Genomic DNA, 12,965 nt, shown 5'->3' with positions numbered 1-12,965 from the left:
GTAACCTTTTTTGTTTTTTTTTTTTTCAAGAGTTGGGTATTCATGTCAAACATATCAGGCCTCTGATTGTATGACTGTCAAGGATGCCTTCAGGTTGAGTCCACTCGCCTGGTGCCCCCAGAGTGGGGCTATAGGAAGACAGTATTTCAATAAAATGCATACAATGGGAGTGGTGTCCCTTGGAATTGGAGTGGTACCACACAGGGGCTCTGTATACATATACCTGTTTTAACCAGGGGAAAAAAAAACTTCACAAAATTGTATCTCCTGCCTTATGGATTAGTAATGTAAGAAAATGTTCATCTGCATAATTAACAGGTTTCTATCCTCCAGACTCCTCCATGTTCTAATGGAAGGTAAGAGTAATATCTACTATTTATAGTTGTCCCCAAAAGATCATTTTACAAATTTTTAAAAATGCTAATTTTCATGAATTTAAAAAAATCCTGAGGTTTTATTTGTACTCAGATAACGAAGTCCAGGAGTTGTGAAGAAGATTTTCTAAAGTAAATTAACTTAGGGCTCAAAATGTAGCTAGGCTGACAGCTCACTCGGGTCCACAGTTTCTTTTTTCTATCCACTCATGAATGACCACCATGGACACAGCTTATTCACGAAGCTGAAACTGCAGTTAGGGTACTTGAAAACCTGATCACAGAGAAGAGATGTAATAAGCCTCCATGATCTGCAACGTGAAGAAAAAGCTCAGCTAGTGTCAGCTCTCGTTTAAGCTTTCCCCTTTCACCTTCTAGAGGGGGAATGAGGCTTATTTAGCTTGCAGTCACCCTTCTGTAGTTACCAAAATAAGGACTGATCCATCCTATAATGTTAAAGTGTTTCAAACCTATTGCTATAATCAGAAATAAAGAAAAAGAAATTTAATTACTGACGAACCTATCTTTTATACCTAGATTGAAAGTCTTAACTTGATAATTTAGACAAATGACTGAAACTCATGAAACATATTGAAAATTAAGCCCCAAAGCTTATGATTCTTGATATAACTAAATAAATATTTCAACTCTCAAATTAGGAGAATTCAAATACACTGGGGTTTCATAATAATTATTTGAAAAAAGCTATACATTCTGTCTTAAATTAATTTTAATTAAGGTAAATTAAACAGAATAACTCAGATCATCCTATATATGTGTGAATATATGTGTATATTTGCATATTTATGTGTATACACATATATGTGTATGTATATGTATATACATATATATGGAGGGAGATAAAAAAGAAAGTCACCTTAAAAATGATATCTCATCAAGCATGCTTCAATGCATGATAATATGCACACATAGAAGATGAATTAAAATTTTAAAATACTACCATTAATGTTGTAAAAACACATTAGCCTTATTTTCATTATTGCCTTGCTACCTTTTCCCCTCCGTGCTAAATATAATCCTTTTTTCATGCATAACATAAATTGCTTCACTTATTAAGTTATTTAAGTAAGCTTGCTTATAAAAATTAGCTAAGCAACCCACAATTTTGAACCATTGCAACAGATGATAATGAGCTCATTTTGGGGTAGGGGAGTAAGTATTCCTTCCTGTCTCTCCAACACCAATGCTAACTGATATGAAAGCAATATAATAAGCCATTTAAAGTAACACTTAAATTTGTCACTGGAAAATGGTTAACTTCTTCAACATAATATAGGGATCACCACAACTGCATCATTACTTTTAATTACTCAAGAACTACGGACCGAATGCATCAAATGTCTGTCTGACAAAGGAGGACATAATTTAATTTAAAAACAACTGATCTTGACAAGAGCCTACAATTAGATAAAAGTTTATAGCACCTGAAAATGATTCTTAAGCCATTTATTTTAATACTGAGGAGTAATTTTAGGTCTATAATTGTAGTCCATATTTTATGTGATAAGGTTTAGATAAAAACTCATACTTTATAATTTGGCTATGTAAAATAATAGAGTACAATTTCAGCACGGATTGTTACGACACATTCGAGATTATAAAAGCACAGACAATTGCTTAAGTAGCATGATTATGGGGATTATACTTCCAAAAATAGTACACTATTTGAGCTAAGTACCCTGCGCAACACTACCTCAGGACTGGAGATACATCAGTGGAAAAAAACAGACAGGAGGCCGATGAAGCCACAGGGTTTCTAGTCTGAGTGACAATGTGGGTGCCATAGGGGACAGAGGGAGCAGGGTCATCTAGGAAGGAACGATGATGAAGGTTTAATGGGGCTTTAGTGGGCTCACCTAAAAATAATACTGTATGTAAAGGAAAAAACGCATTTCCAATTCAAAAAAAAAAAAAAAAAAGAGAGAGAGGAAAAAAAAAAACTGACTTAGAACAAAGTTTGGTTAAAGAAAACCAAACAAACGGACCAAAACACTGGTTGGTTTTAAATTAAAGGTTGCCTATATAGTTGATCTTTTCTCTACAATGCTATAATTCACAGAAATGCTACTTTAACTCCTACACACTGACACAATCATTTCTCCTGGTCTAGAATCTGAGCCACTGTGTGACAGAAAAGGACACGGGGTCTTTTTCTGGACCTCTGCATTTGACGTTGTCCTGCTGGAGAACAACTAAAAACCGTTCAAACCCTTTCCACCTAAGCAGCCTAAATAAATCCTGCACACATTCCTCTTCCATCATCTCCTGACAAAGACCTTTTTCCAGCTATCTTAGGAAATCAAACCTATCCATCTTGAGTGCTTCCAATGACCAGCAGGAGCTCTCAAAACGGAGAGGAAACACAGATGCCACCTTCTATAGAACTCCGCTTTCTGAATTTTCATATCTGGTAATAAGCAGATTCAAAGGAATTTGTTTCCCAAGCTCTCAATTTATTGTGTTTTTAAAAACTGTGTCATATGGCCCAAGAAAGTGAATCAGAAGATAACAGCTCTGCATTAAGGAGCACAAAAGCTGTTCAGAGCACTTTGTAAAATGTTGGGATTCGAAGTATGATTTAAATGGAATTCTGTACTCTATGCAGCAACAAAATGTAGGACTTGTGGGTTTGCTTATTAACTTAATGAGCTATCTTTAAAATTAATTTATAATTGTAATTAAAATTAATTTAAAGCTATATTTATTTAGGACATTCTTAATGGAGAATTGCAATGAATAGAGGGCAGTGGGTTCAAAATATCCAAGTTCTATTCCCAATATTAATAACAAGTTTCTCATTCTTGCAGAACCCATTATATTAATTCTTGGTTCTATTTTTCCCAGATGGTATACCAAAGTTAATATTTATCTATCTCTTAAAAATGCTAGGAGAGGTAATTATATTTATTTTGCCAAACTGCTTTAACGTTTAATCTTCAAGCCTTTTATCATGTACTCGTCCTATCTTGCTGAAATAGAAATCGTATGACTAATATCATGCTGTGTTAGAAGGCAAAATATCATTTTTAAATCACATATTAAATTAGTTTAATATATAAAAAGTATATATACCTGGACTAAGTAATTTCAGGTATTTAAGGTTTAAAAAGAAAAATAAATGTGTCATTTCTTGAGGTCCACAATATGGTATAGTAGAAAGTTCTCCAACTAAACATCAAAAGGTCTGGATTCTGCAACTCCTCTGGACTTCACTTAGCCTTTGACTTTCAGTTCCTTTATTTGAAAAATTAGAGAGAAAAATGTATCCTTGTCTTGCCTACTGTGGAGGGTTGATGTATGATGATCATATTAAATGATGAAGTAGATTTACTTCCGAGTATCAAGGACTCAATAAACACAGATGATTCTTCCCTGCACTCAGAGAATTAATCACTTCCTCCTTTGCTGTCCAAAAACAATAATGCCGTTTCATAATGTTGCAGAACTTACAGTGTACCTGTGCTAAAATAATTTGTGATTATGTCTAGCTACACAGTTAATCTGGTTCCTCTGAAGAAGAGATTCTGTCCTCCGATCTGTAAATGCCTCTTTCACAGGTGAAATGCCCAATGATGAGTTACTAGTTGACTAAATAAATGAACAAATGACTGATGAATCAATCCATAAAATCACAAATATTATTAAAGAGTAAAAACAATCCATTTGCTAATCAAAAATTAAAAGGAGAGACTTTCAGTGAACCTCTCCTTGATTTAACTTACGTAGAGAATGACCGCAAATCGGAGGCTAATAAACTGTTCAGTGACTCTCTAACACCCATTCCCTCAAAAAAAGCCCAGATTTGTATTGTGTCCCATTTTCCTTAGTGTCAATATTTCTACTTCAGCCAATTTCAAGCTACTGATATCATGTCACTTAACAGGGAAGAGATGAGTCCAATATGTCCGCACCAGCAGCACAAGCCAGCTCCAACGCATCGCTGACGTAGCTCTTCTTGCAACAGCTTCAACTGTACGTTTACTCTAACTCTCATTGTTCCTTTCTCCCCTCCTATTCTGAAGAAGTGTCGCTAAAGTCAAGTGAGTAAATTTGACTCTGACAAACCTGACATCCTAGGGGAGGAGGGTTGAGACAGGTTAAATTCCAAAGAACAGGGACAGGAGACAAATTGCTCCCCTTGTGGTTGGCGGAGTTCACTTGAACTTTCTCAGACTACTAGGTTTGGCTCAAGGACCACGGAAAGAAAAGGGTGTGGATGCCATTACTTACTCAATTGTGTTTCTGTCCACTTTTCCTGTCATGTTAATGCCGTAGAACTGCTGCATGGCAGCTAAGGCGGCCTGCATGGTCTCCGCAGAGCGCAGCACCGACATTCTGGGGTCAGTTGGTGGAAGGTAGCCGTACTTTTGTAACCAAACCTGCAATAAGGACAGTTCCTTTTAGATCAACCTCATAATTGAACAATAACTGTACAGTAATTAAGTTATGTCCACAGGGGATCTTTAAACATTATTTCCTCTACGAGGGCATGTATTATTTAAGATTTTTTACCTCTTTTTAACATCTATTCTGTAGTTTAATATAAATTTGGTTTTTGTTGTTGTGGATCTTTCTAGCACACCTACAAACACTAACTGAAAAGAAAAAAGTTAGTCATTTGTTGCAAGCTTACTATTTATAAGAATACTCAATACTGGATTAAAAAAACAAATAAGATGATCCCTGACCTCTAGGAACTCAACTTCCCAAAATAAGGAATGATACCTTTTCAATAATAACCCCAATGAGACATCTGTGCTGGAAGGGGTAGTTAATGTGCATAAGCTGCATCTAAAATGCCACTTTCCTGAACAACTAATCAAGGACTGCATGAGTAACCATCATGAGTAACATCAATAATATAGACCATATTATTCTGTCATGACATTTTGAGTACAAATTTCATGCAATTGATCTATTCAGTTGTAGCTAGATGCCTTCAAGGGTAGGTAAGTGTTTCTCATGTAAAGAATAGTCTTTCATTTATTTAAGGTGACTCACTTCAATCCAAACAATGTAAGTGACCAAACTTCTCATATACAGATGAAATCAGACTATCTTGGTAAGTATGTTTGGGTCTCTCTTTAAGGATCTCATGATTTTTATTCTCCTCTTCCCTAGAGAAGGGAGATCTGTGTGGATAGTGAGAGAAAGAGGTCAGAGTTGAGCTCACATCCCAATCGTGATTGTAGCAACAACTCAGTCATTTAACGTCAGATTTTCAAAGTAACCTAAAACTCAGGGTATTTGGGGAAAACAAAATTTTTCAGCAGAGAGCAGATGCTTTCCAGTTCCACCATTCTATGCATTCATTTTAAATGTACAATCATATGTTCAGCTCCTAGCCCATCCTTCTGTCCCTTACCTCAATCTTCCATGGGGCACTAAGATTTCTTTAAGTGCAGTGAACTGCCTGTCAGACTGAGAAAGGCTAAGTAATTCTGCCTGTCACACAGAATAGAAGCTGTGCTATTTAATGGAAGGTACTCACCAGTATGTATTTCCCTCTCCACCTGGCTGTATTCATCATACCAATGATGACCCTATGAAGTTACAGCTTTCCCCCAATACCTGATCTACCTCCACTACGACCTGACAACTAACAGAGAGGAGTGCTATTTTCTCAGTGAAAACAAACAGTAATTATATAAATTAAATTTCACCAAAAGAGACTGATATTAAATATACCAAAGTCTTAACATGTGAAAAAACAAGGTGGACTCTTTCGTAGTTTTTCTAAGAAAATCATGCCCCCAGAAGTTCAGAACTATAAGCACAACCCTTTGAAAATAAAATAAAACATTTATTCTAAAACTATTTAAGAGATCCATAATACCTCACTGTCAGGAAGGTTAACTGTTGAAACTCCATCTAGTAAACTCATCTACCACATAGTGAAAACATGCCAAGACACTTCTCTCATCTAATCTGTAATGAATAGGGTTCCAGGGAAGACACATATATTCAGTTACCTAGTCAACAGTGCTGCAGTCTGAAATAGATTCCATTTGTTTTCTGAATGAAGGAGACAAGATTTCATTGGCAATGTATTATTTACTAGAAAATTCAATACCTATTGTAATGTAATTTCCCCCAAATTAGGAGATTTCATCTTGATATTTAGCAGTACACATGCATTAATATTCTGAAATTGAACTCATTTTCCCATAACACTTTGTTTGCATTTATTTCTTACTTGTTAGAGAGCTGACTTGTTGCTAGGTTACTCATGGGTGCTCAGCTACTGGCAACCACGTCATTTATAGTGACAGCAAAGAGAAAACTGTTAATAATAAACCCTATGATTTATATACAAATAGAAAGACTATAAAATATATAAATTTTAGATGGATAGTGAAAAAAGCATGTTACAAAAGTGCATATTGATTTATGCCTTACCCTTTCAAATAAATGAGTTGGAATAATAAAAAAAAATTGTGATTTTTCTTCAAGTTCTCTTTTCTATTATGCCATTTACCATGAAAGTCAGTTTTTTTCTAAATGAGAAGTGGATAATTCTTTTTAATTGAAAAATATCAGAAAACCTATGGGACCTACCATTTTATAGTCAAAATTTGTTTTGTCTGATAACTGTCATTGAGATTATAGGCCACCTTGAGTTTATCTTTCTTAATATCATAGTTATTTGTTAATCAAGAAATCTCTGACATCATCAAGAATTGACCAGGAATAATTCTCCATGGAAAGCTGTAATGCAGCTTTCCACCAAACTGGAAAATCAAGCATATCAGTGTCATATTAAGAGTATGAAAACAAGCCATCAATAATATTTCTTATTAAAACAAAAACTGCTGTGGACAATCATACTCTAGGTGGCTATAAAAAACATGTAATTATACCTACAATGACCCAAAGTATTAATTTGATCCACAGTGCTTCTTTACATCTACTTCTCAATATGGAGACTGCAGGGAAAAACAAATAAATATGTGCTTAAATAATCTTAAACACTGAGAGAGGATAGTCTCTTCAGTTTGTTTTTGTCTTATACTAACTACTTCTTTAAGTGTCCACACCACAGAATTCTGAGAGTCTGGTCATTTTTGATATGATAGAGAAAAGAAATCTGTACCAAATAGCCCTATATAAGATGCTAATGCTCCTTGGAGGAGACTAAGTTGGTCACCATGGTGATGTAAAACTGACCAAATACAAGGTGGACAGGACACTCAGCATCAATGGTAGAAAACCACTATGGCCCAAATCCCTAGAGCTTTGTAAATGCTGACTCTTAAGTCACCAATGAATGAAGATCAGATATAAACAGTGTATATCAGATTCAAACCCCTGTCCATAATCATCACAGAAGTATACAAAACTTTGTTATAAGCTACCTTATTCTATGTCTATAGAACAAAACCCTTGTGTTATAGAAATAGAGTTTGGTGGGTAGCCTTGGCACCTTATCAATCTAGAATAAAGAAAAGGAAATTTAAAAAATTGAAATATGAAGACTCTTAATCTCACAAAACAAATTGAGGGTTGCTGGGGGGTAGGGGGGTTGGGAAAATGTGGCTGGGTTATGGACATTGGGGAGGGTATGTGCTGTGGTGAGTGCTGTGAAATGTGCAAGCCTGATGATTCACAGACCTGTACCCCTGGGGCAAATAATACATTATATGTTAATAAAAATAATTAAAAAACCAAAAATTGAATTATGACATAAGTGACATAGAAAACCTGTCTCTTTTCTATTAAATTATAACCTTTAATATCTTATTTGATAGAAAGTTAAATTAAGTATACAAAGTAATATTTGAAGGTACACCTTATCGCTTAAAGACTATACCATAGACTTCATCCTCATACACTGTTATGAAATAGATCCCTGCTTTAAACACTGTTTTTAAAATATTGCTCTCCTGGGTAACAGGAAATAAACTTGCCTTCTGAGATTGCTTGTCTCTTGATATATACATATGTGTGTATATATATACAGACACACACACACACACACACACACACACACATATATATTAGTGCTCTCAAATGCATATAATGGATAATTAAGGAATGATTTCCTCATGTATGCATTTGGGGGAAATGATGTTGCATTTGCAGGTTTGATGTGAGGATTGAGAATACATAAAGACACCAGCATATTTTTGCTCAATCCATCATATTATTATTTTATGTTTACTAATTGCTCTGAGTTCTTGAAATTATTCCTGCTCAGGTTAAGACTTGTCCTTGGAATGGGGCAAGACTGAAATGCAGATTAAGATGTAAGGAATCAAGAGATGTGAGGAAAGATAACTTGTTTTTATTTTATTTTCTTTGTTTTGCCCTCTTTTGCTTACTGGATGGACACATTCATTTGAGAGCACTGGAAAACCATCAAGAAACAGTTTTCTTTGGAGGCATGACTTGCCTCCTTTTACTGTCTGGGAGTTAGCCCATGTCATTATCATCAAAATAAGCAATCACAGAACCTCAAATTCAGCAACAGTGTCTAACCTTGAATTACCTTCCCTGTGTTACTAACATAGTCAAATTACCTTGCTATTTTGGAGACAAAACCAATTTCCTGAACTTAGTGACCATTCAGATGGGGGAACAACCAGAAGAGTGCTGGTCTCTGCAGAGTAAGGGGACTTATCAAGCCATAAAAGGTAAACATTTAAATATTAAATTCTGTGCCAACAGATATTGCCTTTATCAGACTGTAGTATAAATATGAGTGGCAGGCATGCAAAGTTTTAATAAATCCCTTAAGAAAGAATATCTTTGCCACTTAATAGTTCATGTAACCATATTGGGAAAACCTGTATTAATTGACTCAGCTACCCACACCATATATCATTGTGGTATCCTGGAAGATGGTTATCAACAACAAAAAGAAGACATTAGCAGTTCTCATGACTAACACCAAATATAAACAGAGGATTTTTAGAATACATATTTTTCTTTATTCTCTCAGGCCAGTACTAAAATCTAGAGAAATAAATTTTCCTCCAGTTGTTAAAGCTAGTAAGTTTATCAATGCCTTAATAGAACATTAAGATACTCCTATTCATGGTGAATCACAAATGCAAGAAGCAGATTAAAATTCCATCACTAGCAGGACCCAACATACAGAGAAAACATCTTGAAATTTTTCCAAGAAGAATTTAAATAATTAAACTAATGAATTTTCTAGGGTTGGTAAGGATATATTTTAGATATTATGGAAATTACTGGAGGTGAAGAAAAGAGGTATGATTTGGAATTTTATTTAACTTGAAAATCACTTTGCCAGACCACATGTCTATTTGTGACTGAGCCAGTAATTTCAGGTATAGCTCACTGCAGCTCATGTGTGGTGTGGCCAAATGCAAGGTCCACGGGCCCAGTGATCATATGATCCAAATTACAGCACTCAATATAGAAGGAAAAGGGCAGAGGTAATGGTTTTATTTCTAGTATTTACTTTATAGCATTTTATGGTATTTATTTAGTAACAATCACTTCAACTTACACAATTGTATAACTTTTGTTGTTTTGAGATGTCATTTTTAAAATTATTGAATTCGTGTTAACTTTTAACATATTTACTAACAAAAATATTTACACATATAATGATTAACATATATTCTGATACAATTAATTGACTTTCCTGATAACATAGACTGAAGGAAAGCATGTTTAATAGTTTTAATAGTTTTCAATATTATAAAATTATTTTCCCTCCTTTAGTATGAGACTTCTAAATGTTATTTGTTAAAATTCTATTATTAACTAAAATTAACAACTAAAAAGTGTCAGTCCCCTATTTTGTGTATTACCTACAGAGTTAGCAGAGGCTTAAGGACATTTCCCCCTGAAAATAGCATATATTTAATAGTTATAAAGAAGGGCAGAATTTAGGGGCTAAATTTTCTAGTCTGAAAAGTGGCTATAAATATGAATTATAACTACCTATTAACCAAAAAACTAAACTGATGTGGGAGTAGTCATTCAGAATTGTTCAAATTGAAAATTCATAGGATAAGTTAATGAGGCAGAAATTAGCCTTTCTGTTCATTCAAAAATCTAAATGGGTTCTAAATCACCATCCCATCCCTACCATGAATGAATCAGTGTATGAAATTGCACATATAGAATTCAATTCCTTTAGAATTTTACTGTCTATTTAAATGGCTTCTTAAATGGAAATCAAACAGTGGAAGGACCAAAAGTTACGCCAATGAACATCTAAGCAATCAAGAGACAACCTTCATTTGAACAAGGAGATGGAAAACAGCTGGATCATTAGTAAAAATTATAATGATCATGATGACCATATTTTTCACCTTAACATGAAATTCTCTAATTTATGACAGAAACTGAAAACTTAGGATATAAAGGCTAGGGAGAGATTTTCCATTCTGCATACGAGTAAACTGTAGTTGGTATTCCATAGCTATGGGAGCAAATCCCCTCAAATAGTATTGGCTGAGCTCCAGTGATCAAACAAATAAACAAAAAATCCCACCAAACTAAAAAAACAAAACAAAAACAAAAACAGTTGGTTTTAATTGGGATTCTATCATATGCTAGTCATTGTACTGGAAAGTTCGAGTACTATGATATACTGGTCTCCTTATGTGTCTTTCATGGTTTTTCCTAAGTGTGTTTTACATTTTTAAAGATGAATATATAGTGTACACGCACACACACATACATGACGAATAAACAAAACCAAAAAAACTCAAAAAGACAGAACTCAAGCAACAATGTACAACAGCAAGGTATTATATCACCTCGCCATCCCTAGTTTCTTGGGACAGAAATAATTACCAAAACAGTAACTACTTATATTAGTCATTAACATGATTCCATTTTATATTTAAATAACCTCACAAATCTAAATAGAGGAAAATTCTCCTCAAATCTGTGCTTCACTACACTAGTTGAGTGAAGTGCTATACAAGGCATCCCGTGAATTTTCTAAAAGGCATGCCCTAGAGCCTGAGTCAGGTAGATGATCAGCTCAACTCACCCTTACTTTCTGGGGGCAGAATATGTCTTACCAATACCAGATAATGAGGAGATTAATCTCAGGGTCTTCAAAGTCGGAGTACAATACGTCCCATTGAGATGGAGGCCCAAAATGCCACAGCATTTTATGTAATGTGGGCATCCACACATTTATGCATGAATACACTTATCTATAAAATAAGAAGAACTAAACTTCACTTTTATTTAATGTTCAGATTGATAGGGGGGCACTCACATGGACAGACATTTATTAATCACCTACATTCCAGCAGGTGTCTGGAAGGTGAAGGTAGAGTTCCACAGTGTGGAGGGGTTTGCAGAATCACCCACGATAGCTTGATTCTAGCACATTATAACATACCACTATTTTCTGTGACAGATTAAATGAATTTATGGGTTATATCTTAGAAGTAGAAATTTTAAAATACGTTGTGATATAATGGGGACTGACCAAAAAAAAAATAGTCTGTACCATATATGTTTTCTGGTTATCTTACGAAAAAGGTCTCTAAAGAGCTGTCAAACTTAAATAAGCTTTGCATTTCTTTTACAAAAAGACAACAGTGTTGCCTTTTTCTGTAAAGGGAACTGGCTGTAAATAGTATGCTACTCAATAGCTACTTTGAGAGTAATCTGTCTCGAGATGAAAGTGATATTGTAGGGATGTGGGAGAAAGAAACTACTTTTGAAAGAAAGACGTGCCGCATAGAGTATGTTAAAAATGCATGTTTAGAAATGTTTCCATTATCACATGACTTTGTACTCAAAAAGATATAAATACTTCACCTATTAAAACACTTTAAAAAAAAAAAAAACCTCTCTTAATTTTGTACTTTAAAATTTCAGCAACAGGGGCGCCTGGGTGGCTCAGTCAGTTAAGTGTTCAACTCTTGATTTTCCCTCAGGTCATGATCTCAGGGTCATCAACTCGAACCCTATGTGGAGACCCACCTCAGGCCCTGTGTCAGGCTCTGAGGTGGGTGTGAAGCCTGCTTAATATTCCCTCTCCCCCTCTCCCTCTGCCCCCTTTCCTACCGGCATGTGCTCTCTTTCTCTCTAAATAAATAAATAAATATAGAAAAAATAAAATAAAATTCCAGGGGGCACCTGGGTGGCTCAGTCAGTTAAGTGTCTGTCTTGGACTCAGGTTATGATCTCGCAGTCCTGGGGTAGAGCCCTGGATGGGGCTCCCTGCTCAGTGGAGAGTCTGTTTCTCCCTCTCCCTCTGCCCTTCCCCCACTTCCAGACCCTCCCCGAAGCTCTCTCTCTCTCTCTCAAATGAAATTTTTATTTTCTTTAAAGATTGTATTTATTTATTTGACAGACAAAGATCACAAGTAGGCAGAGAGGCAGGCAGGGCGGGGGGGGGGGGGGATGCAGGCTCCCCTCCGAGTAGGGAGCCTGAGGTGGGGCTCTATCCCAGGACCCTGGGATGATGACCTGAGCCGAAAGCAGAGGCTTTAACCCACGGAACCACACTGGTGCCCCTCAAATCAAAAATTTTTAAAAAATAAAATAAAATTCCAGCAACAGAATTTTCTACCTATAAAATAACTTGCTAAAAAAGAATAATTTTAGTGGGATTTTAAA

At 35.3% G+C, this 12,965-nt stretch overlaps 1 protein-coding gene across 1 annotated transcript in view; it reads right to left on the bottom strand.

Moving 5' to 3' along the window:
- MMP16 (matrix metallopeptidase 16) overlaps positions 1–12,965 on the bottom strand; it is a gene marked incomplete at both ends in the record, with an annotated part of 282,739 nt that overhangs the window by 134,085 nt on the left and 135,689 nt on the right. Inside the window, one exon of the mRNA XM_080800746.1 lies at positions 4,626–4,774. Within this exon, the coding sequence (XP_080656872.1) occupies positions 4,626–4,774 (149 nt within the window). The remainder of the gene's footprint in view (positions 1–4,625; positions 4,775–12,965) is intronic.

Source organism: Martes martes, assembly GCF_963455335.1.
Source record: "Martes martes genome assembly, chromosome: 4".
Taxonomy (NCBI): Eukaryota; Metazoa; Chordata; class Mammalia; order Carnivora; family Mustelidae; genus Martes; species Martes martes.
Note: the sequence above shows the minus strand (reverse complement) of the source record. Positions and strands in the feature narration are given on the sequence as shown.